At 39.3% G+C, this 24651-nt stretch overlaps 1 protein-coding gene across 2 annotated transcripts in view; it reads left to right on the top strand.

The window, feature by feature from the left end:
* ATOSA (atos homolog A) overlaps positions 1 to 24651 on the top strand; it is a 46886-nt gene that overhangs the window by 12338 nt on the left and 9897 nt on the right. The window contains exons 1-8 of one of the 2 annotated variants that reach the window (XM_085070665.1): positions 6127 to 6308; positions 17449 to 17633; positions 18468 to 18670; positions 19122 to 19247; positions 19513 to 21361; positions 22000 to 22116; positions 23067 to 23146; positions 23905 to 24013. In XM_085070665.1, coding sequence (XP_084926791.1) covers positions 6161 to 6308; positions 17449 to 17633; positions 18468 to 18670; positions 19122 to 19247; positions 19513 to 21361; positions 22000 to 22116; positions 23067 to 23146; positions 23905 to 24013 — 2817 coding nt within the window. In that variant the 5' untranslated portion in view covers positions 6127 to 6160. Of the gene's footprint in view, positions 1 to 6126; positions 6309 to 17448; positions 17634 to 18467; positions 18671 to 19121; positions 19248 to 19512; positions 21362 to 21999; positions 22117 to 23066; positions 23147 to 23904; positions 24014 to 24651 lie in introns of those variants that run through there. The other variant, XM_085070666.1, reaches the window with a different exon arrangement.

The following is a 24651-nucleotide window of genomic DNA, read 5'->3' as shown; positions in this document are numbered from 1 at the left end:
CCTCCTTTGTGGAGGATGCCGTGGGCTCCCACCCTCCCGCGCCGGCGCTGCGGGGCTCGCTGCGGGAGCGCCGGGCCGCGCCGACCAGGTGTGTACGGCAGCGAGCCCCGCGGCTCGGGGCGGCTCGGCTCGGCTCCGCTCGGCTCGGGGCTGCCGGGGCTCGGGGAGGGGGCCGGGCGGAGCGGAGCGGAGCGGCGGGGGGAGGCTGGCAGGCCGGTGGCACCGGCCCAGACAGGCTGCCCGGGCGGGGAACAAGTTCGAGCTGTGTAACTCCGAGTAACCGGCTGTGCTTGGTGGTGTTTGTCTGTGAAAGGTGACTTAAAATCCACCTATGCTAAAGTGTACCGAAGTTTGCCTCTGCGGCTGAGTCTGTAAACAGTTCCTTTAGAAACCCAAACAAGACATTCTGCCTTTCCTTCCGTATGCTGAGCCTATGAAAGGCTGAATTGCTGTGAGCCGGGGATTGGGGTTTTTTTCTGCTTTTTAACCTAACCTCCCCTTAAAGGAAAGTAATGGACAGCCTAAAAATTAACTCGGTTAATTAATTAGGCTGTTAGGGCAAGAGTATTAAATGTCCTGGAAGAGGAGAGGAGGATTTTTAAGCCTTAAAAGTGAGACAAGTAGTTAAGTGTCAGATGTGCTAACAGTTGTAGTTAGTGTAGCCATATGTAACTGTTTGACTCTTCATTGTTATGGAGAAAAAAACCAACCTCTTCCCTCTCCCAAAAACACCCTGAAGCTTAACTGAGTTTCTTCTGTGCCTTGTTATGTAGGTCAAGTTTCTCTCTCTTCTTTTTTTTTCTTTTTTTTTTTTCCTTCAGCAGGAGGAAACTATTACAGTATTTTGATTTCTGCTAGAAACAATGCATGAAACATTATCTTCCCTTTGCCACTACTTGTTTGTCTTGGGGCAAATGAGGCTGATGCAAATATGTCAGTTTTGGGGGCAATAAAAATATGTATCTTTAATTAGCAGCTTAGTGGTTGCTCGACTATATGGTATGTGTAAAGCTAATTAAATAGCATACTAAACTCAATGCAGAATTGAGGATTATCCATTACATTTTATGCAAACTTATTATCTAAAAATGTGAATGTTGCTCTGACCAAATACTTGCATATGTATATATATATATATTCATCCTGTGTCTAGAGCTTGTTGATATTCCTCTGAAAATTACAAGAGCTCTAGTTTAAGTGAGCTTGCTGACATTGGATGTCCACTTCCTGACACAGGAGGAGGAATGATTCCACTAGTGAACTCTTGGTTTTTTGTGTGGGAATATTGGCTTTGAATCACTGAAGCATTGCTTTGTAAAGTAGTAAGGAATTTTTGAGAGGACAAAGTGAAATTTCATAATTGCATATTTTAAATTTTAAATATGTGACTCTGCCATTTTGCTATGTGGAAAGTTACTATATATTAGGGAAGACAGAGGCAAACTAAATTCTTGGCTGAAATTCTGTTAAGCCATTCAGTTTTGACCATATGTGATGTTTTATTCTTTGGAGTACCAGAAGACTATTACAGCTTAATAACATGACTTACAGTGTGGAAACTTGTAAATAGCTGAATTGTGCTGTGTGACACAGCTCAATTCTAAAATTATCAAAAATGTTCTTCTGTTTTTAATGCATTCAAAATTCCATAGTAGGCTCTAGTGTCCATTTTAAAATGTGCAGTGTTTTACACAGCTTGAGTGTTGTAATGTCCTCATTTATCCTCCCAAATAAAATTTAAAAACAATTTTATGGGCCTGGCCACTCTCCCAGAAATTTTCTAGATGGGAACCATATATTGTCTCTTTTGTAACTTTTTTACTTTTGCAGGTTACTGTTTAACCACTTAAGGGCAGACCTTGTAGGTGAAGGTTAATAGCGTTGGAAAAATGACCTGAGGAGCTTCATGCTGCTCCACCATCATCAATTTCATCTCTCAGAGCTCCTTTCATTTCTCATGAAGAAGTACAGCCTCTGTCTTTGGTCTGCTAGCCTTATGCCTCTCCCTTCACCCCAATAATTTGGACTGCAAATACTGAGACAAACCCACTGAAGCTGTGGAGGTAGCCTCACTAGCTAGGAGGAGGATTTTGGGTGGTCAGGCATGTTCTGACAAAGTCCCACAAGATAAATTACCCACCACTTAGATGACAATGAATGGTTTGTAACATCAAAGTTTTGGGAGATCAAGTAGCACAAAAAGAAGACGAATACAAAAAGAAACTGCAGTAGGAAGAGGTCAGATGTTATGAAAATAGATTGCTCTGGGCTTTTTGTTTTGTCTTTTTCTGTATTTCAGATAAAATAATGGAATTCTTTATCTGCATTCCTCACCTGAGGACACTTCCTAACAAGTCCTGTGCTTTTTCTCCTGTGTGCTTTTTTAATCGCCCTGGTAGCTAGTTCTGTTCTAGCAGCAGTGCTGCAGAAGTTTTCAGCTTGTAGATATGATTTCTAACTGACATGATGTTGTAATAAAGTTATAGGAGTATCAGCTCCTGCTTAACCTGCATACTATAATGTTTAATGTCTTGTTCATTAAAATAAAAGTATTGAATTCTTGAGTGTTTCTATCTCTTCTCCTTGTGAATGCTCTTTAAAAGCTTTATTATTATCAGTGCATTTGCACTCTTGGGTTTGTTTCTCATTTTCTTATTCAGTTATTTTGGGGGGTAAAAAATGCAGTTCAGTGGCATTAGAAGGTGCCTTGCATGTAGGTAGAGAATGTGCTAAACAGTTCTTCCCCATGACTGTATTTATCTTGAGCTTAGTTTTGCCATCAGTGTTCACATACTTGTTGGAATTGAACCAAGCCTCTTCAGTTGATATGGTCTGATAGTCAGAAAGCTGCCCTGGATGTATTTCTCCAAGCCTTCACATGTGAAGTCAAATGTCTGTAATGGAGAATGTTCCTGAACATGCTGAGAGGAAAGCTTTTCAGGCACTTCTGGCCTGTTCAGTTGCATCATTCTCATTGGAACCAGAAGTAATGACGCTGGGTCCTTGTTCTGGGTCTCTAAACCATTGCATTATATCAGCTCTATCCTATGCAGGTGTGGTTGTACCTACCAAGTCTCTCATCTCTGTAGTCTGAGAAGGTATCTTAGCCAGTGCTGTCTCTGAGCCATGTCCTGCTGCACTGAAATTGCTTGTCCATATAACAGGCTGCTGGTCTGCTCGTCATCATGAAAGAAAGACCAGCCTGGGAAATACTGTCTTGTTATTGGGATGTCTGAATTAGTCTTCTGATGCCCTGCAATTCTCTTTCCGTATTCTGCATAAGTATTTTTCAATTTTTTCTTCCACTTTATTATTTTGGAGGATCTGAGTTTTAGTGGCTGTACCTGTGAATGGAGTGCTCTTAGCATATGCTAGGGTGTTAAATGACTGTAACAAGGACTTCCTGCTTCTTGCTGAAGGCCTCTTCCTTGCTCCTAATAGTATTGATTTTTATTATTTTTTGTGAAGTAGTTTTAGGAACAGTCAATGAGACAGTCACATTGTTCCCTTTTGTTGCTGTATAGCCTCCTGCTTTCTTCTGAGGGTATGATGAGTGAGGAGCAACAAGACTGGCTTGCTTTCCTAGGACAAGATTCAGAACGAGTCAGTATTTTTCTTTAGGTCATGCAGATTTAAATGAAGACAGTGGAGTGAAGATAAGGTAAAATGCTTTTAACTCCAAAATTCTAAGCTTGGAAATGTGTAACTAAGTTTCTGTTTTCTTCATGTATGCATCAAGTAGAGAAATATGTTTCAGATTCTCTCAGAGGATAAAAGGCAGTATTTACTTGTTAGCAACACATAGTTGAATTGATGCTTTTCATCCTCTGAAATAAAATTACTAGACTTCTTTTGCAATATCAAGAAGGTGGGATTGAGGGATACTGTGGAATTTGGGGAGATAATGTATAGTGGAGTATACTTAAATGGGAGGGATATAGCCTGTTTTGGAGTTCAGCCATATCATCTACTGTCTGATGAAATTCTTTTCAAACTGATGTCTAACAATAAAGCTGCTGCATCTAGAGATTGGTGTCTGCATATGCGTTTGCTTTTTCCTTGGTGAGAAAGGAGAATATTGGCCAAGTTGAAGTAATGGTGGTCATCCTACCTGAAAGATAACTGAGCCCTCTGATGAATTTCCACATTAATTAGGAGATTTACAAAAGGGCTGAAGGTGGGGAGACTTAAATAGCAAGCACCAGTGCTAACAAGCAAGACTGTTGTTAAATAGTTAATAACAGATGGCTGAACTTCTGATGCAAATGATGAGACAGAACAAGAGAAGTTCTCTGCATCCTGACCCAACGACTCCTCACTACTACCATGCCAACTAACACTTTTTACTCTCCAGTTTTAGCAAAGTTTATGAAACTGAAGATAACTTGTTGGTTTTATGACTTTAAAATAAATTTTAAAAGGCAAAGCAAACCAGCTGGAGAAGGAGAAAAAGTAAACTAAGAGAAAGTGGATATGAATTCCTAGAGGCCTTGCGTATTCTAATTCCTATATCATCTTTCTGAAAGATGTCTGAAGTACTGTATACTTTAAAATGCCTGGCAGTTAAAACATTGGTTTAAATGCAAAAGTTTATAATCTGAGCAGATCTCTCTCAGTCCTTTTCATTTAACTGAACATGAGCATTGCCTCATGCAACTTGAATAGCATTGCAAGGGGTAAAGGGAGCAGGAAGCTCTGTGTGTTTGACCTGGGCATGGTACATGTAAGGAGGAGCCTGTAGTCACTGGGCTGGATGTGGCTTTTCATCTGCCTCACACGTGCAGCTGAGCCCAGGGCTGTGTGAGCAGGATGCTGGAAGCACCCCAAGTGCTCTCTTATTTTTATAGCAAGGTTACTCCACGGGTGCTGCACCTACTGTAGTTAAATTCAAACTAGAAGTGTCAATATCTCTTTTTAGGATAGGACATCTGAGGGATTGTTGGTATAGACTGAACTTCATGGCACTGGAAGTACTGGAGGGTGGGGTTTGATTTGGGAAGTCACAAGCAAGATCTTTGTATATAACTGAATCCAGATCACTCCTCATAAAGCATAAACAACCTGTTTAAGACTTTTTACCAATGCTGTTAAGAACTTGTTTCCTCAGCTTTTGCTGTGTTTGTGAGGTACATCTATGCTTGTGGGTCTGGCATGACAGCAGTGGCTTCTTTACAGATGGAAGGAATTACTTCATGTAGTTGTGTACCAAGCCTCTATATTCTCAAGCTGTGCTTCCTGAGTGTTTTGTATTGCGGTGTTAGATGGATCAAGGACTTCTTCATCTTCCAGGTAACTCAGTCATAAGAGGACTTAAAGAGAAGGGAAGCAAATTCATGGAGTTATTGCCTGAAGATCATTATTTATCTGTGATACAAATTAAGAGTGACACTTGGGTATCATGTTTTGCTGGGTATTATGCAAGCATGGAACAAAAGACTATCCTCACCTCAGACCTTATGCAAGTATCAAACACTAAATCAATGGCTTCCAACAGAGGGCTGTGAGGAAACAAAGGGATAATACTGATGGAGACAGATAAACTGTGCTCCCACTGGCTAACAAGCCTTTATCACCGTAACAGAGAAGCTGCAAAGCAGAGTCATTTTAATCAAGAGTGCAGGACAACACAGGGGGAGTAAGGACTAGTGATTAAAGTAATCAGAGGCCAGTTTCCTGCAGTAGTGAGTGGGTGACAATAGGAACGGTGGTAAGCCACAGAGGATCTTGAGGATCTTGGGAAAAAAAAAAAAGAGTAATTTTCTTATTATGAAGGATGATGTTTTAAGAGACAAAAAAGAACAGGAAAATACGGTTTCCTGTTAGACACCAACCAGACGTACCTTACAAGGCTGGATGGTGGTGAGGCATAATCTTGTCTGTGCCTTTTTCCCCACAAATTCCATGAGAAATCCTGCAGGCACTGTTGACTCCTCCCTGGGCAGGCAGATAAAGCGCTGCCATCTGGTAGCTGAAGCCCTGGTGGCGGGTGGCATTCACGTGGGCTGTGCCCAGCCCAGAGGTCCCCGCTGGCAGGGCAGCCTTCCAGCTTCATCACAGCTTGGACTGTGAAGAATTTATCTCTGAGGAAGATCTTTGGATTTCAGACAAGCATTTTCCATACTCAAGAGGACTCTAACTCGTGCTAAAAGCAACTCTCTAAATGCTGTTTCCTAGGAATTCAGCCCAGCAAGAAGGGTGTAGTGAACCCAGTTTGCATGTTTTTCTGGGGATAAAGAGGGCAGGTTGCTTGTTGTCTGGATTCCCATGCCAGATTCTGATCCTTTCAAGATCAGCCACTAATTCAGATGGTAAGAATAAAATGTTCTGTGCTAAAAATCTCTCAGATGTGTTTTTTATTAGCTCTCGAAGATAAGTGATTGCAAAAAACCAGCTGTTTACAGTAATAGCCAATGTAGTCAGATATTTCTAAATGGAAACTTAAGTATTTTTGACTGTACTCTTCTGTGCTTGCTATTTTTTTATCTCCTAGAAAAAATCCTCTTCCTCCAACAAAATTATGCATTGTTGTCCCTTGATAATAACAAAATTTATTTTCTTTATTGATTTCTAGTAGAAAATCTCTGTATAATGTTTTTGCTAATGGGATGGTTGACAAAATAAGTTATGGGTATCAGGCACTTGGATTCTGGAATGTTTGTGAAGGGCTTTTGTTTTTTTTACCTGGTGCTTCACTTGAGCATTCACAATAATTTATTAGATCTGTTAAACCTGACAAGTGAGCAAATCCTTAATGTTGTCTGAACTATGTAAGTAGTTGAAGTGTAGCTTTTGGCATAGCTGAGTTGTATTCATCTTGGAGCAATTTTCCCTGAAAGAAAGTAATTTTGGTATTTTCTGATTGAAGTTGCATTGGATATTTACTTTGGACATTAATACTTTTTCTGCTGGTCCAAAACTCAGGATTTTTTCCCCTGCTGTGTACATTTAATTAAATATGTATTTGCAAATATCAAGGAGGAACTAAAATTAGGTTTTGTTTATCTGTCTTTGCTTATGCCCAGATACAAAAGAGGCTGGGGAGGGCCTTAAGCTCTGACTGGATAAAAACTGTTATTCTTCATGTGCTGCTCGTGTTCACTATTTTTAGTGTAGTGTTTTGTTTTTCCTAATAATTTATTGCTCTGTCCTTTGACTCCCAGGTCACCTGATTTCAGAGCACGTGAGCAGGGCTTGGATCCTTTACTCTTCTCTAAACTGATAGCTTATCTCGAGGAGCAGGATGCTGCTGCTGCGGGTGAGATTGGCTTGGAAGTGGCCGTGGAGGGGTGAGCCCTGTCCCCTCGCTTCTCTGGAAAGTTTGTTCTAAGAATACGCAGTACAGGGTGTTACAAAACACACGTGCAGCCAGTAAGCTTGGAGCAGAGGCCAGCCTGCTGGGTGACTCGAGGTCAGCTGTGCAGGGAGACTTTTGCCTGCTGTCCTCACCGTGCCTGCCTGTGCCTGTGCCAGCAGCAGCGCAGTCAGCCATGAACTCACTTTTTCCCTTCAAGGGAGAATTGTTTTCAGCAGATACATGATGAACACACTGCTATTATTCCTGCTCCAGTAGTGTTAATTCTGGCACTTTGTACGAGTGTCTTGCATCTCGGATTGTCATAAGCTCGTTTAGTTCTGTGAGGTGCCCGGTGGCTGATGTTTCTGGTAGCCTTCAAAGCTGCAGTGCAAGCCTGGCAGGATGGTTGAATGAAGGGGAGAGGGAAAGCAGACACATTTTGTAAGCAAACAAGTATGCTGTTTGAAATTTTGCTGTTCAAGTGGGCCCAGTTTTTAAAAAGGTGCTTTCCAAGATCTGATGCTCCAGAGTTTCATTAGTCTGATTGATTGTTTTTTTAAAATCTTCAAGAAAATCTGCTCTGTAACAAGATAAATGTCACTCAGCTACATCCTGTCAGTTCTTCAAATTGCATGAAAGTGAAGAGAAAGAAAAATTGCATACATAAAGCTATTCAGTACTTGCACAGATGAAATATGTCTAAACATGTAAAATGACTATTTTGATGATTTGGATTGAGCTAAAAGTTTATTACTGCCCAAGCAGTTGCAGATTTTTAATTCCTAGTCCAAGAGGTCTTTTCAGCCCTGTGGAAAACTGCACAGATGACATGTCTTCTTCTCTGGAATTTAAAAATAAAGCAAATTAACCTTCATTTATCTGGATCAGGGCCATTGGCTGACCTAGGTAACAGTGCTGGCATTCATTCATAACTATATGGTTTTTCCAGGTTCCTCTAGGACAACAGGATATTTGAAACTGAGTGTTATCTGTCCTTGAGGGAGAAAGGGTGCTTTTTGGGTGGGTGCAGGGTTTATTGCTGCACTGGTGAGTTGCTGATAGCACCTATTTTATACTCTTACCAAATTTGTAGTGTAAGTAACAAAACCAAAACTTTTTAAAAACATGCTACATGTAGATGATCAAAATTCTTGCTCTTGAAGAAATGGCATACTAACCATGTATGGGAGAGGTCCTAGTTGTTTGTCTGGTTTTATTTTTTTTTTAGTAGTCTTCTAATAGAGTACACTACTTTTTAGAAAATTGGACTAGGTCATAGATGTTAGGGGTTTTTTTTCAAAAACTTGTAGACTTTTGCTCATCTCTGTCCTACAGACTCCTCTGGTTTATTTTTGTTTGGCTTTTTTTGTAACCACAGTAAAACGGAGAAATTGCAATATCTATTAAAAAAATAGATACTGATAGATATCTTTGGAGGAGATTTTCAACATACAAGAGCTTTGTCAGTAGTTTGGTTTTCAAAAACCATCTGTCAGGCCCATTGGTACCTGACCATAATGTGAAGATGAGAGTGTTTGAGCATTGGTTGTTGAAAGTTTTCTGAGTGTGTGGAAGGCTGAGTGTTTTGGTGCTTATAAAACCTCATTTGCCTTGACAACAATACTGTGTTGAAGGCTGAATGCTTAGTGAAAGGTTTCCATAACATGTGATCCCGTAAGTCAACATGGTACTTTTAGCAGGGGGTTTCCCTGACTCCAGCAGCTGTGGCTGATTCCACCCAAAAGTGAGTCAGTGCTCTCACACAGCACTTTTCAAATTCCCTCTGGTTTATTTTCCAACAAGTCCAACTATGGTCTGAAGCAAAGGGCACATGATGTAACAGTTCTTTTTCTTGCAATGGTCTTGGGGAAGGACAACACCAGATTGTGCCTGGTGGTTCTAAACCAGAATGGAACTCGTGCACATACAGAGCAGAGCTGGCCTTTCCCAGTGAGATTTTTCTGTTCCCATTGCAATGTTTTCAGGCTCTTAATGACTCTTCCAAATAATTTGCTCAAAATCCTTATGAGAGCTGATGGCTACTCTACATTTCTTCTCAGAAAAGAAGTATTATTTTATCTATATTAGTACAAAAATAAGCACAAAACCACTTGAAAGTATATTGTCAAAGTTTCTAAGCACAATAAGTACTTAAGGTGATGCAATAAAGCATGAAATACCCCAAAGAGAGATTTTTTTGGTGTTAATGGGGAAATGGCAGAAACCAGTGGTTTTTGCCAAGTATAACCCTACATCCCTATGAATGTTAGTCCCAAAGATACTTGAGTTTTTGTGAAGATACATTGAGGAATAAACTGAGTGACAATTAATGAAAATCTGGTTATCAAAAGGTGCAAAAATGTGGTGTTGTAGAGGGCTGAGCTCTCTGGCAGCTCCCATAGGCATTGAAATACCTACTGTAGGATTTTTTTAAAAGGTCTCTGTTGTTTTCCAGTAACATCTGAAAGTGATTTATTATCACAAATTACTGCTTTCCGTCTCTAAACCAATCTCTGTGTAAAATAGTACAGAAGTCTGCAAGTAGTTGAATCTTTGTCAGGCTGGATTGTTGAACAAATTAAAACTTATATATGTCATCCTGTATTGCATTGTGTTTAGGGCCTGAAATAAAATTTCTGGCACACACATTTATTTATGTTTTATAAAAATGCTATCATAGCTGGAGTTTAATGCAGAGCTGCCATCAACCTGTTTAATGGGAGGGATGTCTTGGCTTGGGAGTTAGAATTCCCAGTACTCAATTGCTGCAACTGTCATATGGATGATGTGCCTTCAGGAAGAGATAAGGGTTAGCTAAATAGATGTGCTTTTTCATTGTTAATACCCATTGGATTTCCTTTGAAAAGAAAGCAGCAGCTATGGAGTCACTGCAGTATGATATTTACAGCTAACATGAAGTTGAATAAGTTGATGAAAGCCTTTGTTCTGTATGTCTTCAGCCATGGAGCTGCTTAAGCTCCTTGAGGTAATGAGTAACCATAATGAAGATTGTCATCATTGTCATCTCCAAAGTTCTGTTGGCTGGGAAAGCCTTGATGAAAGTCATCAATATCAGTGAAGGAAGCGTGGAAAAGAAAATATATGTAGAAATTTTGTAAAGGAAAATCTGTGTTTTAGTGAAAAATTCTCAGTTCTTTTCCAAGAAAAGACCTTGGGAAGAAATTCTCACATGGTCTCTAAGCTTAAGTGTGCTCTGCTTTCTGTTCTAGGATGACACACGGCTCCTTCAGCACCCCCAACCAAGCATTTGGATGTAACATAAAGGAAAACAGAAACTGATGTGCTCTTAAGGGCATTAGCTGAGCCAAGTCCTCTTTGCTTTCAGGACCTGTCCAGTTATAGTATGTTGGTAGAAGCACCACCTTTAGTTTAGGGGTCAGCAAAAAGAAAATGTTCTCTTCCCACAACTGGTTTCTATTTAAAATGCTAACCATTGCAGCACTGATAATCTCACAGCTTTACACTGACATTTCAGCACTTATGTACCCATGTCAGGATAGAGTGGGACAGTTGTATTTTACAATATATGTGTTCTCTTGTAACTTTTGGTGAATTGATGTCTGAAATAAGCCTCAAAGTTCATGTTTTTAGGTGTTGCTTTCCTTCTACTAAATGCAGATGTTGAAATCGTAATGATTGACCTATTTTACAATTTGTGATTTCATTGTGGAGTAAGAAACAATTCAGCTTATACCATTTGTTCTTACTCCTCTTCTTTGTCCAGTTAAGGGAAAACAAAACCAGTTTCCCTCATCAAAATGCAAATACTGGATCTAGAAACTGGTTTAATGCCAAAAAATCAAAAGGAGCACATTAAACTGTTGTTGCTTAGATAAAAATAGAAGCTACAGTTGGACGAAGAGAAGTGACTCAGTAAGCAGTATGGTGATGGCAAAATAGGATGTCAGCCAAAACGCAGGAAGCAAGATGGGAACACCCAGATCAGTTTAACAGTCTGCATTTTACACTCCCAGAGAGCGGTACTTTCTGAGATGACTGCAGGAAACTTAAGCTTTAAATGGATTTTATGTCTGTACTTATTAAGCTGTTTGAACTTGAGTAAGTTTTAGTGAAATGTGAATTGTACCTTTTTTTTTCCAACCCAGTTTTAAAGCTAGTCTCTCTATTTACAGTAAAGCTGCCTCCAGATTAGCTCTGTGTGCTGTGAGAGGCACCCAGCAGGAACGTGCAGTAGATGAGCAGTGATACACAGGTAGCCAGGGAATTACAGCAGCACTGCACTCTGCAGTGGAGCTCATGGCACTGATTGATTTTTATTTCTCTGCAACTCTGGAATAACTTCATCAGCTCCACGTAGCTCTGTCTTGATTTTTAAAAATCCTCCCCTCAGTTACAAGACGGTGTGCTTTGGTTTGTTTTTCTGCTTATAAACTGGCAAAACAACACAGAAGCAGGTGAATTTCTTCCTGTTTTCCTATGTGAAACTAAGTAGGACCAGAGGTTTTTTACAGCTTGTACTGTTACTTTATTTGAATAGCAGGTATGCATCAGCTGTAGCATAAATTCCTATGCTGCCATTTTCTGCCTACAGCTGAACTGCTTTGATATCCAGGTAGTGGTTCAGTTTGGTACCCTGGAAAAAGTAAGCAGACAGTAACAATAAGATGAATTACTGTGTTGCTCTCCTCGTATTTTCACAATGACTGTCCCTGAGCTCAAAGATCTTGAGCCATAAGAGTATAAGACAGTTTGTCAATGTGCGTCAGTCTGTATAGGATTATTCTTAAATTGAGTAACCAGTTCATTGCCTTTGCTCAAGTTTAAGTAACTAATACCTTGTTTCTTGAAACAAGTAGGCCATCTCATGACTTTAACTCTTGATAACTTAAATTATACCTAAACTCTTAATATTGCAAAGCTTTTGAAGCGTGTGACTTCAGATATAATTATGGGTTTGTAATATGCAGACACAACATGACTGCTCATTTAGAGAATCTTGAATTTGGGGGATTCAAGGGCAACTTTCTTTTGAAGTTAAGCACAATGTGGAATTAGTTAACCAAAGCATCCGTAGGTGTTTCTAATTCCAGAAGAGAAGCTGTTAGTCAAACGTTTACATTGTGTTTCATTTCCTTTACAGTAGTTTCTTGAATCCCTGCCTTGCTCTTAAAATGTGGAAGTACCTTTAACCTATTACTTGGAATAGCGAGATAATAAAACTTCCTCAGAGTTGATTGTTTTGGGGGAAGAGCTTTTGCTGTAGTTCTTTCAGTGCAGAGCAATGCTCTTGCTGGAGGTGATGGGTTCTGAATGCTGACAGTGCAGCCACTTTTTCTCCAGTGTACCTGATTCTCCTGCCACAGGAAACTTGGACTGAAGTGTTTCCTTATGCCTGTACTGAAAGTACAAAAATAAGATCTAAATACTTAAGCAGTGCTTTTAGTCTTTGAAAAAGGAAGGAGAGAGCAGATGTGGGCAACCATGCCCACTGGACAGCCTGGCTAGGGCAGGAGCAGGGCTTGCCTCGGGTGGGAATCCCAACAGCCTACACCATGCATTCCATATTTCGTTAAGTGTTTTCCTCACTGGGTTTCAGTTTTCTAAGAAGTGAAATAGAAATGTGATTACTTTAAATCAGTGGCCTTCAAAACCCATTATGAGTGCCTAAAGATTTTCCAGGAAAGGTCTGGACTGTTACAGAGCATATTCAAAGGTAATTATTAGTTGTTTCATGGACTCTCGAAGGAAGTAGCCCTCAATCAGTGAAGGTCAGGATTAAAGGATACTTCCAGTTGAACTAATTTGTCTTTCTTTGAAGAAAGTCTCTGCAAAAATGAGCTCTTTTTCTGAGAAGAGGACGAGCTTGATAGACACTTGTGGTGAGCAGCGCAGTATGAGAGGTTCCAGGACAACAAAATAAGCATGGACAAGAGAGATTGCAGTTGTATCGCAGCCTGGTCATGATGGGAGGGTAGCACAGGGCAGAAGAGGCTCTGCTGGGGCATTTATTGCCTCACTGTCCCCAGGCAGGACAGGGCAGCAGCTTCCAGATGTGTCTCCTGGTGGCACCTGGAACACAATGGGTTACATGATACCAAATATCTTTGTTTCCTGGCCTAAGCCTAGAAAACAGATTAAACGCTCTTCTGAAACATGTATTTCAGGAAAACATTTTCTGTAATTACTGCAGAAAAAGCTGTCATAGGAAAGGGAAGGGAGTTGGTCTGCACAAGCATGACCTAGCTGGGAAAGGAGTCAGCTGGGCATAACTCGATTAACTGAAGTTTTGGGAGAGTCCTTGTGTTACAGTTAAGTGGATTTGTGAATCCCTACTACCACATAACTAACCTTAATTGATGTTTCAGGATGTGAGCCAATTTCATTTTTTGAGGGGGTGTGGGGGATGGAGGGGATTGTGAGTTCTGATTCTGTATTCCAGTGCTTGTGCACCTGTGTGTAATGGAGGGGGGAGGACAAGGATTTGAAGAGTCTTTGACATTTCTGGTTAAATGAGCTTTTCTGTTTGTCCAGAAGGTGTAGAAAATCAGTCTTTGTTGAGGTTGGTATGTGCACGAGGCAAAGTAAAACAGAATTATGTGCATTCAGATTTCAATTCTCCAGTATTGTATGCTTTGCTCTATGCACAGTAGCTTCAGTCTAAATTTTAATTTCTCTTTTTTTCCTCCTAGAGTTGTCTGACATCTGCTGCTATCTCTTGTGACCACCTGGTCGATAACCTTTCATTTCAATGTATTGGTTAGAGGGCTGTAGTGCCTTTTTACTTTAATTCATATTTACTTGTGTCAACTAACTGGATTTTTTTTCTATTTTAAGGGGAATAGACCCTGGATTTTTTTCTATTTTAAGGGGAATAAACCCCAGACACTGCTAGGATGCATATTTTATGCTACATACTTGCATGTTGCATTGCTAGAAATGGAGCAGAACAATAATCATATTTGTATAGTCAGGTTATAGGATTGAGGTTATTCTGTACACAATATATGATGTGTCCTAGGGCTGATTCATACACAAAACCAAGCAGTTACAGCACACACAGAGTAAGACTTTTTTTAACTAAACACTGAGTTTGCTGTTTCTATAAATGTCATTCCACCCTAGTCCTCAATTGCATCAACTTGCATCATCTGTGTCTGTTGTATAGGAACAATTACCAGGCTTCTCAATGGTTATAGGGTTTTTTCTTTACGAAAACTCTTAGAAGCTGCTAAATGATATAGAAATCTAGTAGACCTAAAAAACGATATTATGCCATAATGAACTTTGTAGGAAAATACATTTCTTTATATCTATTGCTGTTTGTGCTTTTATTTTTTTTAAAGTCCAGATCAAATAACTGGTTACATTGCTGACATCATTTTAAAGTGCTGTCTTTATAAAGACCCTGTCTTTGTAATGCTGTAGCATTTCCTAGTTCAGTACTTGCTTTTTATTATCCTTCAAAGTGATGCCGTTTTTGTTTTGAAACAATGTGGTGTTTTTGTGACTGCAGCCAATATAAATACATAAATATGTCTCTTCAGCTAGTTGGGCCTTCTCTTCCATCCTTAAGACAAGAAACTGGTTGCTTCTGAAATAATAGGTCTGATAAAGGAAGAGAGGCAGTATTTGTAAATTGACCTTGGAAGTAAGCTTTATCTGTTTACATAAAGCAATATTGTGTTTGTAATCTGAATCTTAAGTGATGTTTATTTCAGAATATGTACCTGGCTTTATTCACTAGATCTTGCTTATTTACTATTCACTGGATCTTGCATTTGGACATCTTAAACTGTCTATGTCTTGCATTGACCTGTGCTATATGTCTGTGAAGGCACTGAACACTTTAAGTATGCAACATAATCTTTGATATCAGATGCTTTTTAATACAAAAAAGGAGTGGGTTTTTGGGGGTTTTTTTGCCTAAATCCAACTGCTCAGCAGAAGCACTCAGGCCATAGGATTTATCCATTAATTTGTGTCAAGTCTGGAAGATTTTTATAAAATGGGCATTATCTTCTTTAAAAGAGAGCTAAATAATAGAAAGTCTACTGCTTCATATGGTAAGCTGCTCATGATAATTAAAGGTACATCTGTTTTACTGTTACTTGCCACTTAAAATTCTCTAGGGTGAATTTTCAGGTATCCCATTTTACTCTGTGCATGTTGATCTTGATCACACTCTTTACTATTTTTCTTTAAAATCATACATGTTTTTACATAGTATAATTAAAAAGAATCCATCTTGCACATTTTCTTAGGGATGAATTAGGTTTGTTTAGTCTGCTAAGCATGAGACAATTCTTGTTGAAATTAATTTTACTCCTGTTGAACACTTTCTAGATTTTTGAACTTCTGTGTCAGAGTAGGCAAAATACTCCAGTAGTGATCCTTTCTGCTGTGGCTTTCTTGAAATTACCATGGCCTTTGGACATACAAAGATGAGTTTAGCAGAAAGATAATGCTGCAATTATTTTTTTTTTGTCTGTTGTATATCCAAATCCTTTTCAGAGTCTTCCCAAATCCCATTTTCCTGTTCCCAAGTATGACTTGCCCATTGTTCACCAGACTTCCAGCTGAAAAAAAAATTGCAGCTGCCTAATTTTGTAGGTGACTCATATCACTGCCTAAGAGTCTTGTCTTCTCTGTTATTTACCATTCCTTTAATCTTTCACACACCCTTTATTAGATATTTTTTGCCATTCGTCAGGTGAATGACCATTTCAGCCTATGCCAGATGAATTAATGTATTGCTCACATGCCATATGGGGTCCTCCAGGGTAATTCATCTGTCCTCTGGCTCTTCCTCAGCAGTGGGCTGACTTGTCTTATTTACCTTGTGTAGATCCCTTCAAATAGGCTGTAAGCCCTGGGGTCTGTGGTGTACAAGCCTGGGCTGGGCAAATATGTACATGCAAAAGCTAGTTTTACACACTTTATGATTTGCATATGCAGATAATTGCACGTTTAATTGGAGCTTTTGTTTCATGCATCCTTTCTTGTATGCATCTCTGAAGTCTGCGTTGCAATGTTTGCCAAATGCTCTGCTATTAGGGAACCAAGACAAAAAAGACTTCTGAAAGGTGTTTTATGCATGATAATTGAAACATGAATAGAAATTAACTCTGTCCCTGTGGCAGTTTTGTTTTGGTGTATGACAAAGGACATTTAAGCTAAAATTCTGAAGATGTCATGTGCTTTTGTTCCCCTAAAGCATGAAAATAAAGGTGAAGAACTGCTGGCAGCCCTGCCTCCACCCGCTTTTCTTTGCTGCTCTTAAAATAGACTTTGAAGTGCATGTATTTTAGCTTTCATGGAAAAGAGAGTTTTCTGTAACCTCTTCAGTAATTAAATAATTTTGAAACTTGAAGTGTTTTGAAGCAGAGTGAGGAACGACATGATCTGGTTGTACTTAAATCTGTTTGAATGATGGGTGACATCCTCGTGATGAGGGAGGAGGAGGAGAAGGGTGCTCTGTAAAACACCATAAAATGGTGCTTCTTAACTCTGTGGGAGCTGAGTGTGCCAGGGCTCTTCATGAAGAGCAATGCCAGCTGCTGCTTTGTCTACAGAGACTTGTTGAGTTTTCATTCTTTGCACAAGTTTAGACTGACCGTGGTACAAAACAATGAATACTCTGTATGTTTCTTAGGAACATTTCCTATGTGCTAATGGTAACTAAAAATGGACCTCTGAAGTAAGCCTTGCTCTCAGCAGGAGGGACTCGCAATAAAAATCTTAAAGAACATTGTGTCCCACTTTTTCTCTAACAGAAGTAAATATTTTCTTTTTCTTTTTCTTCAATTTTTAATCTATTTTATGATATATTGTGGCTTCTTATTCCATCTGTCGTATAATAATAACAATGCCAAGTCATACTGTCATCAGGCTTCTCCCATAAGAGCCCAGGAAACCTTTTGTCTTCTAGAAAAGCTTTAGAAAACCAAAGTTCTTTGTGTATTTGTAGTGACAACGTTATGAGATGAGGAAAGTTGTTTTGTGGTGCTGGAGTGGGGAGCGGTGGGCTTTGTGAGGAGTGCAGCCAGTCTGACACAAAGATCCATTTCCCATAGCCCACTCTCATTTCAAGTGCAAATTGAAACAAGCTGCAGGGTCAGCCAACAGTTGTTATACATCAAATGTCATTAATTTTTGTCTTTTTGAAATGACAGATACTTTGGATGAATACTTTGAGTATGAAGCTGAGGAGTTCCTGGTCTCCTTGGCCTTGCTGATCACGGAGGGCCGGACACCAGAGTATTCAATCAAGGGCAGGACAGAGGGCTTTCACTGCCCACCAGCACAGTCAAGTCAGCCACCAACAACTAAGCATGAATGCAGCGACAAATTGGCTCAGGTACAGTGGTGGTACCCATTTCATGTCACAAATCCCTTCTACCATGGTTAAAGTCAGCCAATAACCCGCAGTGGATTCAGTTAAGCATGAGTAACAATGGCTTTCTGTCAGTCCTTCGTTTAAATGAGTATGTAATTCAGTATCCTACTAATAATAGATCTGTCCTTAAAATGAGAGATCATTAAGCCTTTTATCCTTGAACATGAAGTTCTGCATGACTACCTGAATGCAGTACCTATTTGAATCTTTATTATGCAAATGACAAGCACTATACTTAGCATTCTTGGTCTGGGATTTCTTTTGAGAAAATGTAGGCTGACTTGCCTAACTTTTTGCTTTTCCAGGTGTTCTTGAAAAGTTAGTGATCCAAAAAACACAAGCACACCAAATGTAGCCAGTCTGTCTGGGAGTAAGGTTGCAGCATCCCATCTCTCAAGTGAAAGTTCTTAAGTACTGTGGGAATTTAAGTTAAGTTCACGCAGAAGTTAGCCTGCTCCAAGACACAGAATTTATAAAGATACTGCTTGGGTCTGTCCAGGAGGGTGCATTGTGGAGAGATAACTACAAGGTAGCAATGTGCAGTGGTTGGGGAAATGTATTTTTATAAGTTTTTGCAATTTTCTCAAGAAAGTTGCTCAAATGGCAGCTGTAAAGGATTTGTTAATTATTTTTTAATTTAATAACTCTGGAATCTTATTTCTGATTTGGTGAAATCTGGTTTACAGAATTTGACCCTTATCCTTCTCTAGTGCTTGGGAATGTGCTTTTAAATTAGATTTAAATCTGGCTAGTATTTTTGTGGCTTGTGTTTGTTGACGTTTTTCCTTCCCTCAGTGTCGTCAGGCCAGGCGAACCAGATCTGAAGTTATGCTACTGTGGAAGAACAATATTCCAATCATGGTAGAAGTGATGCTACTTCCAGACTGTTGCTATAGTGATGAAGGTCCCACCACTGAGGGGAATGATTTAAATGATCCTGCAATCAAACAAGATGCATTGCTGTTAGAAAGGTGGATTTTGGAGCCAGTTCCTCGACAGTAAGTTGGATATGAGGATTAGCTGGTAATTGCAAGAATCTTGTCATATTAAAGTTCTTAATGAAATCAATTAGTTTTTTTTGAACTGGCTCTTTGCCAGGAGAACTGATCTAAGAAAACCACTGTTTGCTAGTGAAATTGAAGCATCTCTGTTTTAATCTTCTTATACTCAAAATTCCTCCAGTGCATATTGTGCAGTGCAGAGTATGAAATGATCCTGGCTGCAAATGGTCCTTTTAATACATTTAAAATTTGTTATGTCAAATTTTGTCAAATTTAACATATTTAAAAACAAATCAGGCTCTGGAATCTTCAAAATATTTTGAGGAGTTTTTGTTTTGCTGGATTAGCTGTATTTTATGTTCTGACCAAAGATTTGACAATGTTCTAGTTCTAATAGGTCTCTGAATATTCTTACCGACACCCATGTGTTTGTCTTTAAATGTCTTAGGAGTGGAGATCGATTTATTGAAGAGAAGACCCTTTTGTTGGCTGTTCGCTCCTTTGTTTTCTTCTCTCAGCTGAGCGCGTGGCTGAGTGTTTCACATGGTGCTGTTCCCCGAAACATCCTGTACAGGTACGCCTGGAATGGAAAAAATCTCGTTTGCAGATTGCTGCAGCTTGTCTTAAAATCATTCTTCTCTCCTGTTTCCTGCTTGCTTTTACAAGGTGCCACATTGTTGGCCTGGTACTTGGGCAGTTCTGTAGGATTTGTGTGCTCTGCAAAGTACAGCAGCTGCTGATGTTTCTAATGCTTTTTCTTAGATGTTTGTGTTATGAAGTAGATAGTTAAAAACTCTTAATTCAGCTATTTTTGTAAATGCCCTTCGGTATTGTTTCAGGGTGAGCGCTGCAGATGTGGACTTGCAATGGACGTTCTCCCAGACACCCACTGAGCATGTCTTTCCTGTCCCTAATGTTTCTCACAATGTGGCCTTGAGAGTCAGCGTCCAGTCCTTGCCCAGGCAATCCAACTACCCAGTTTTGACCTGCAGTATTCACACCAACCTGAGCTTTTATGAAAAGAGAATGCAAGAGCGTAAGTTACATCAGCACAGCGATCCCAGTGCTGCTCAGCAATGCAGTACTTCCAGTCCACAGCGTTTTCGTGGGAAACAGACATGGACAATGACACCTGAAAGCCTACTTAATGGAAAAAAGATGCCTGAATTTACGGCATCTTTCAGAAATTTAAAACTTTATCCATCTACCGGACTCGGATCTGACTTCGGGGCATCGCAGTCCAAAGTTCAGTGCTATAATGCTACAGCAGACAGTAAGACAAAATCTCATGAAACACCAGTCAGAACTTATAAATCCTATTCTCTAGTTGATTCCCGTGTTTCAAATAGTCATTGCTCTCATCAGCCCACAGGAGAAACCAATCCTTTGATAGGCTCTTTACTTCAAGAGCGACAAGAAGTCATTGCAAGGATCGCTCAGCACTTGATTCACTGTGATCCAGCTACTTCACCAGTTGTTGCTGGGCGTCCATTCAACACGCATGAAAGCATCTCGGCTACACCAAAAGCTTTTCGGAGTACTTTCGAAGATGAAAACTTGCCAAGGAAAAGCAAGGAAAGCTCCCCTGTCTCTGTTGCCAACTTAGACAATGCAATACAGGAAGATGGTGGTGAAGGCAAAACGAGAGCAGTGCCAGAGGTCAGACTGCTCGACGCTCGCGTTCCAGGGAACCACTGTGGCCGTCAGTCAGCAGGAGAGAGTAACCCCCTGATCGATTCCCTGCTCCAGGAGCGGCAGGAGGTGATAGCAAGGATTGCCCAGCACTTGATTCATTGTGACCCAGCTACTTCCCATGTTGCTGGACGTCCATTCAAAGTGCATGAGGCCAGTCCAGTCACTTCGAAAATTTTCCGAAGTACATATGAAGACGAAAATTTGCTGAAGAAAGGCAAGGAATCATCTTCTGTTTCTTTTGCTAAATCCAATTTTTCTTTGTTAGAAGACAGCAGTAAATCAGGGACAAAGACACCTGACACTCCTATCAGTCCTTCTAGGTTTGATGGAGAATCGAAAACTTCTCTGAAACTCCAAGCAAGAAGAAAATTAGTTTTAGCAAAACCCGGTGAAGCTGTCCAAAATGCATTTCATCCGACTTCAAATAAAACTTCTCATGCATTTAGTAGCATTCACACATCATCATCATGTGTTAAAGAAAATAAATCTGAAGCTCCAGATAAATTGGAAATACATTCTGGTAATGCACAGAAAGACCAGGTAACCAATAGAATTAAACAGGGTTCAAATTCCAGCAGCATTGATGAACAGATTTGCACAAATAAATTTAAAGAAAGAACAGTTGTTAGCGAGAACAATGGCACAGATGGTTTTAATAATTTACAGATAGAAAAATGCAGAATACTTGAAGGTACAAAAAAAGCAACTGTGATGCCGGTATCTGACTCTTTGCACAAAAACGAGCTCAAGTGTTTAGATAAAGACTCCAAAAAACCAAACATTTATGAGCAAAATACTCAGCTTGTTAGTATTGAAAATTATTTAAATAAAGACCATGACAGTTTCAAAAACAAAACCAAACAAGATAAAACAAAAACTGCACATGATGAGAATGAAGACCCAACAGGCCTTGATTTTCAAAGCGCTTCTCAGAAGAAACCTGCAGATGACAATGTAGTTAAGTCTGAGCGGCAGAAGAACCCAGATGTACAGGTAAATCCATATGGGAACAGACTAGAATTCCTATAGCTGCCCTTTGTCAGATAGCTTGTATCCTGTATCTGCTAAGGACCCCTAAGAAGAGGAATTAGAGCCTGACCTCATAGGTAGCAGCATGTTACCATTGTAACCTTGGCCTGAAGTAACTCAGGAAGAATTTCTTCATGGGTAGGATTAAGCATGGGAATGGGCTGCCCAGGTGGTGGAGTCACCATCCCTGGAGGTGTTCAAGAAACAGCTCAGTGCCATGGTCTAGCTGACAAGGTGACCTGTCAAATGTGATTGAGTAACTTGGCTGGTGGTGCCTAAACTTCCTAACTTTAACCTGGAGAAGAACACTGTCCTGTTCCACTCACGGTGATTGAGTTATGAACCACTGTTTCCATAAGCAGTGAGACATCCTGGTTTGTATAAATACACTGTGTCTGAGTATAGTATGGGATCTTTTGGGGAGCAGTCTGTGTAATTGTATATTGAGTCAAGGGGAATTTACACTGAATGTTTCATCACATGCTGGTGTGATGTAGCTCCACCTGGGTCAGGAGTCTTCTCCCTTACAGCAAGCGAGTGTTACCATGATAGGTCACTGAAATATCCTGTTGATAACCTGAGTAAATTTGTTTTGCTGGCAGAAAGCACCATCTCTAAAACACACAAATACATGGCGGAAACACAATTTTCGATCCCTGGATGGAACTTCAACCAAGGCTTTTCATCCCAGAACTGGACTCCCTCTGCTTTCAAGTCCTGTAAGTTATTGTTGAAATGCTTTTAGCTGAGGAAGGGGGTATTTGTTCTTCTAATGCCTGTGCATGGTATAAAATTTGACAAAATACCTAGGTGAAGTGTGCATGTTCACTTTGTGTCACTGTGAATACTCTTAGGAGTGGAAATTAATGCTTAAATGAGAGTTAACATGTAAATGAAGCTGAACAATAATTTTGGAAAAGAAAACATTAAAAACATAGTTGTTGAGATCCTATCAAGATTAACAAGAGGTGGCATTAGAAAAATTGATGGAAACAATGCTTTGATGCTATTTTAGAGCCCAAAAGAAAGCATTTTGGAGATGAGTGGTTTAAGTGTAAGTTAACATTTTGTCATTTAAGAGGTTTTGTGTTAGTTTTTAATACCTAATTGCCTATTATTCCAAAGCTTTTGTTTATGTGAACAATTTGTACTGTACATTCTTCAGTAACCAGAGATGTCAGGGAATGACTTAGTGAAACAAAGCTGCTGATAAGGCAGACATTGGAGAACTGTTACAGTTCTTGGTAGGTTGTTTAGAGTTTTAAAAAAGCAGGCAGTCCCTATTAAAACTACTGAAGTAGTGATGTCCTGTAACCAACACATGATGTGCTTTATTCTTCAGTGCCTGTAAAGGCTGTTGTATTTTCGGGGAAATTGGCTGGAAATTGTTACAGACTGTTTATTAATAATATTCTGTTCTGTTCCAAAGAGACATCAGCTTCCTGAATGTCTTTATTGAAATACTTCCTGTTAATCAGAATTTACAGTCTCATCATTAATAATCCTAGAACTTTCTGTACTAAGTTTAAAATGTATAGGAATTACTCTCTCTGCTTTGTCTTTATAATTTTGTAATGTCATGAAAACTCTTGGCAAAATGTGCTTACTCGGCTAAATTGCCTGTGGTAGCAGTTCAGATTTCAAATTAGCATCTTCTTTCCTTGTTGAGGTTCCTCAAAGGAAAACACAGTCTGGGTGCTTTGATCTTGATTCATCATTGCTGCAGTTGAAATGTCTGTCTGCAAGAAGGTATGTTTTATTTACCAGAAACATTGAGAATTTTAAAGGGAGGCATAATGTATATATCTATATATTTAAATGCAAAAACAAAGACAGAAAATACTTTCAAAAGAATCCTTATTTTGATACAAGGTTCAGCAGCCAAGTTGCCCTGGGAGATTCCAGGCTAGCACAGCTCTTGGACATGACCATGGAATGAGAGCTGCTGGCAGAATGAATTCTGTCCCAAGCAGGGACAGAATATGCTGTCAGATACACCTGAGTTTTCAGACAGAAAAATATTTGTTGATTCTTCTTCAAATCAATGTTATTTTTCTATTTTGTTCTTAATGTTGAACATGTTAAGCATTTTGTTTTAACTTGTTTAGAGAACCAAACTTTTAAACAGGGCCAATCATGACCTTTTATACATTAATAGATGTAACATAAACAGCTTTTGGTATGGTAGTTTGATGTTGGAAACTTCAGAATATGAGAAAAAGTACCCACATACCAGAGAAAATAATCAGATACTATGATTCCTGCTAATGGAGTTAATGAACAAAATTTTTATTTTTATCCCTTGTAATGTAACACTGGTGAAAATGTTTTTTCAGTTAACTAGAAAATGTTTTGCTAAAGTATTAATAGGCAATGTTCAACTTTTATTTCTCTAGGACAACATTTCACAGTACAGTAAGTAAATTACTCTTTCTAGAGCTCTTTATACCCAGAAGACAAAAGCAAATGTGTTTATCCTTTATATTTATTCTGTCTTTTTTTAATAGCCCACAACAATGTATAAACAGAGACGGTGATCCAGACAACCATGGGAAACCATTTCTAAGTTCTAGTGCTCCACCAGTAACAAGTCTTAGCCTTCTGGGAAACTTTGAGGTATTGCATATTCTCTAGAATTCTTGTGGTGTTTTTAATATTCTTCTTTACTGCTTTTAAAAGTACATTACTGTGAACAATTCCAGCCTTATTAGAATGTAAAAGTTCCTAACTAAATGGAATAAAATTTGTTTTAATTTCCAGCTGTAAAGGCACTTATTTCATGCCCCAGACATCCTCTGTCTCAGAGAATCAAATACAATGAGTTGCTTAAGCTTTTGTTTCCCACTATGGTCAAGTTAGAAGATGTTCTGTTCCCTTAAATGAGACTTAATAACCTGTAATTGTTCATGTTTATAATGTACTTACCTAGAAAAAAGGATTTACATCTTCACTCTTAAGTCTACTTAATACATCACAAAAGCTGAATTAAAGCAGGGTATTAAACAGAACAAGTTTGAAGTATAGGCTCCAGCTCTTCCCTTCATGTAGCATATCCAATAACAGCAACTAATAGCCAGTGTATTAATGGGTTGTATTATACTGTCTTGTGAAATATGGAGTTGAATCTGTTGGGGAAGATTACAGATTATAGGTTATTACTTTTTTCAGATAGAATATGTAAAAAATCGTGCATAGATCCTGCTGCAGTAAAGTTCTCCATGGGCTTTTGCACAGTTTCAGCAGGATGAAGACAA

Source organism: Lichenostomus cassidix, chromosome 10 (assembly GCF_008360975.1).
Source record: "Lichenostomus cassidix isolate B80296 chromosome 10, HeHo_3.0, whole genome shotgun sequence".
NCBI classification, from domain to species: Eukaryota; Metazoa; Chordata; class Aves; order Passeriformes; family Meliphagidae; genus Lichenostomus; species Lichenostomus cassidix.
Note: the sequence above shows the minus strand (reverse complement) of the source record. Positions and strands in the feature narration are given on the sequence as shown.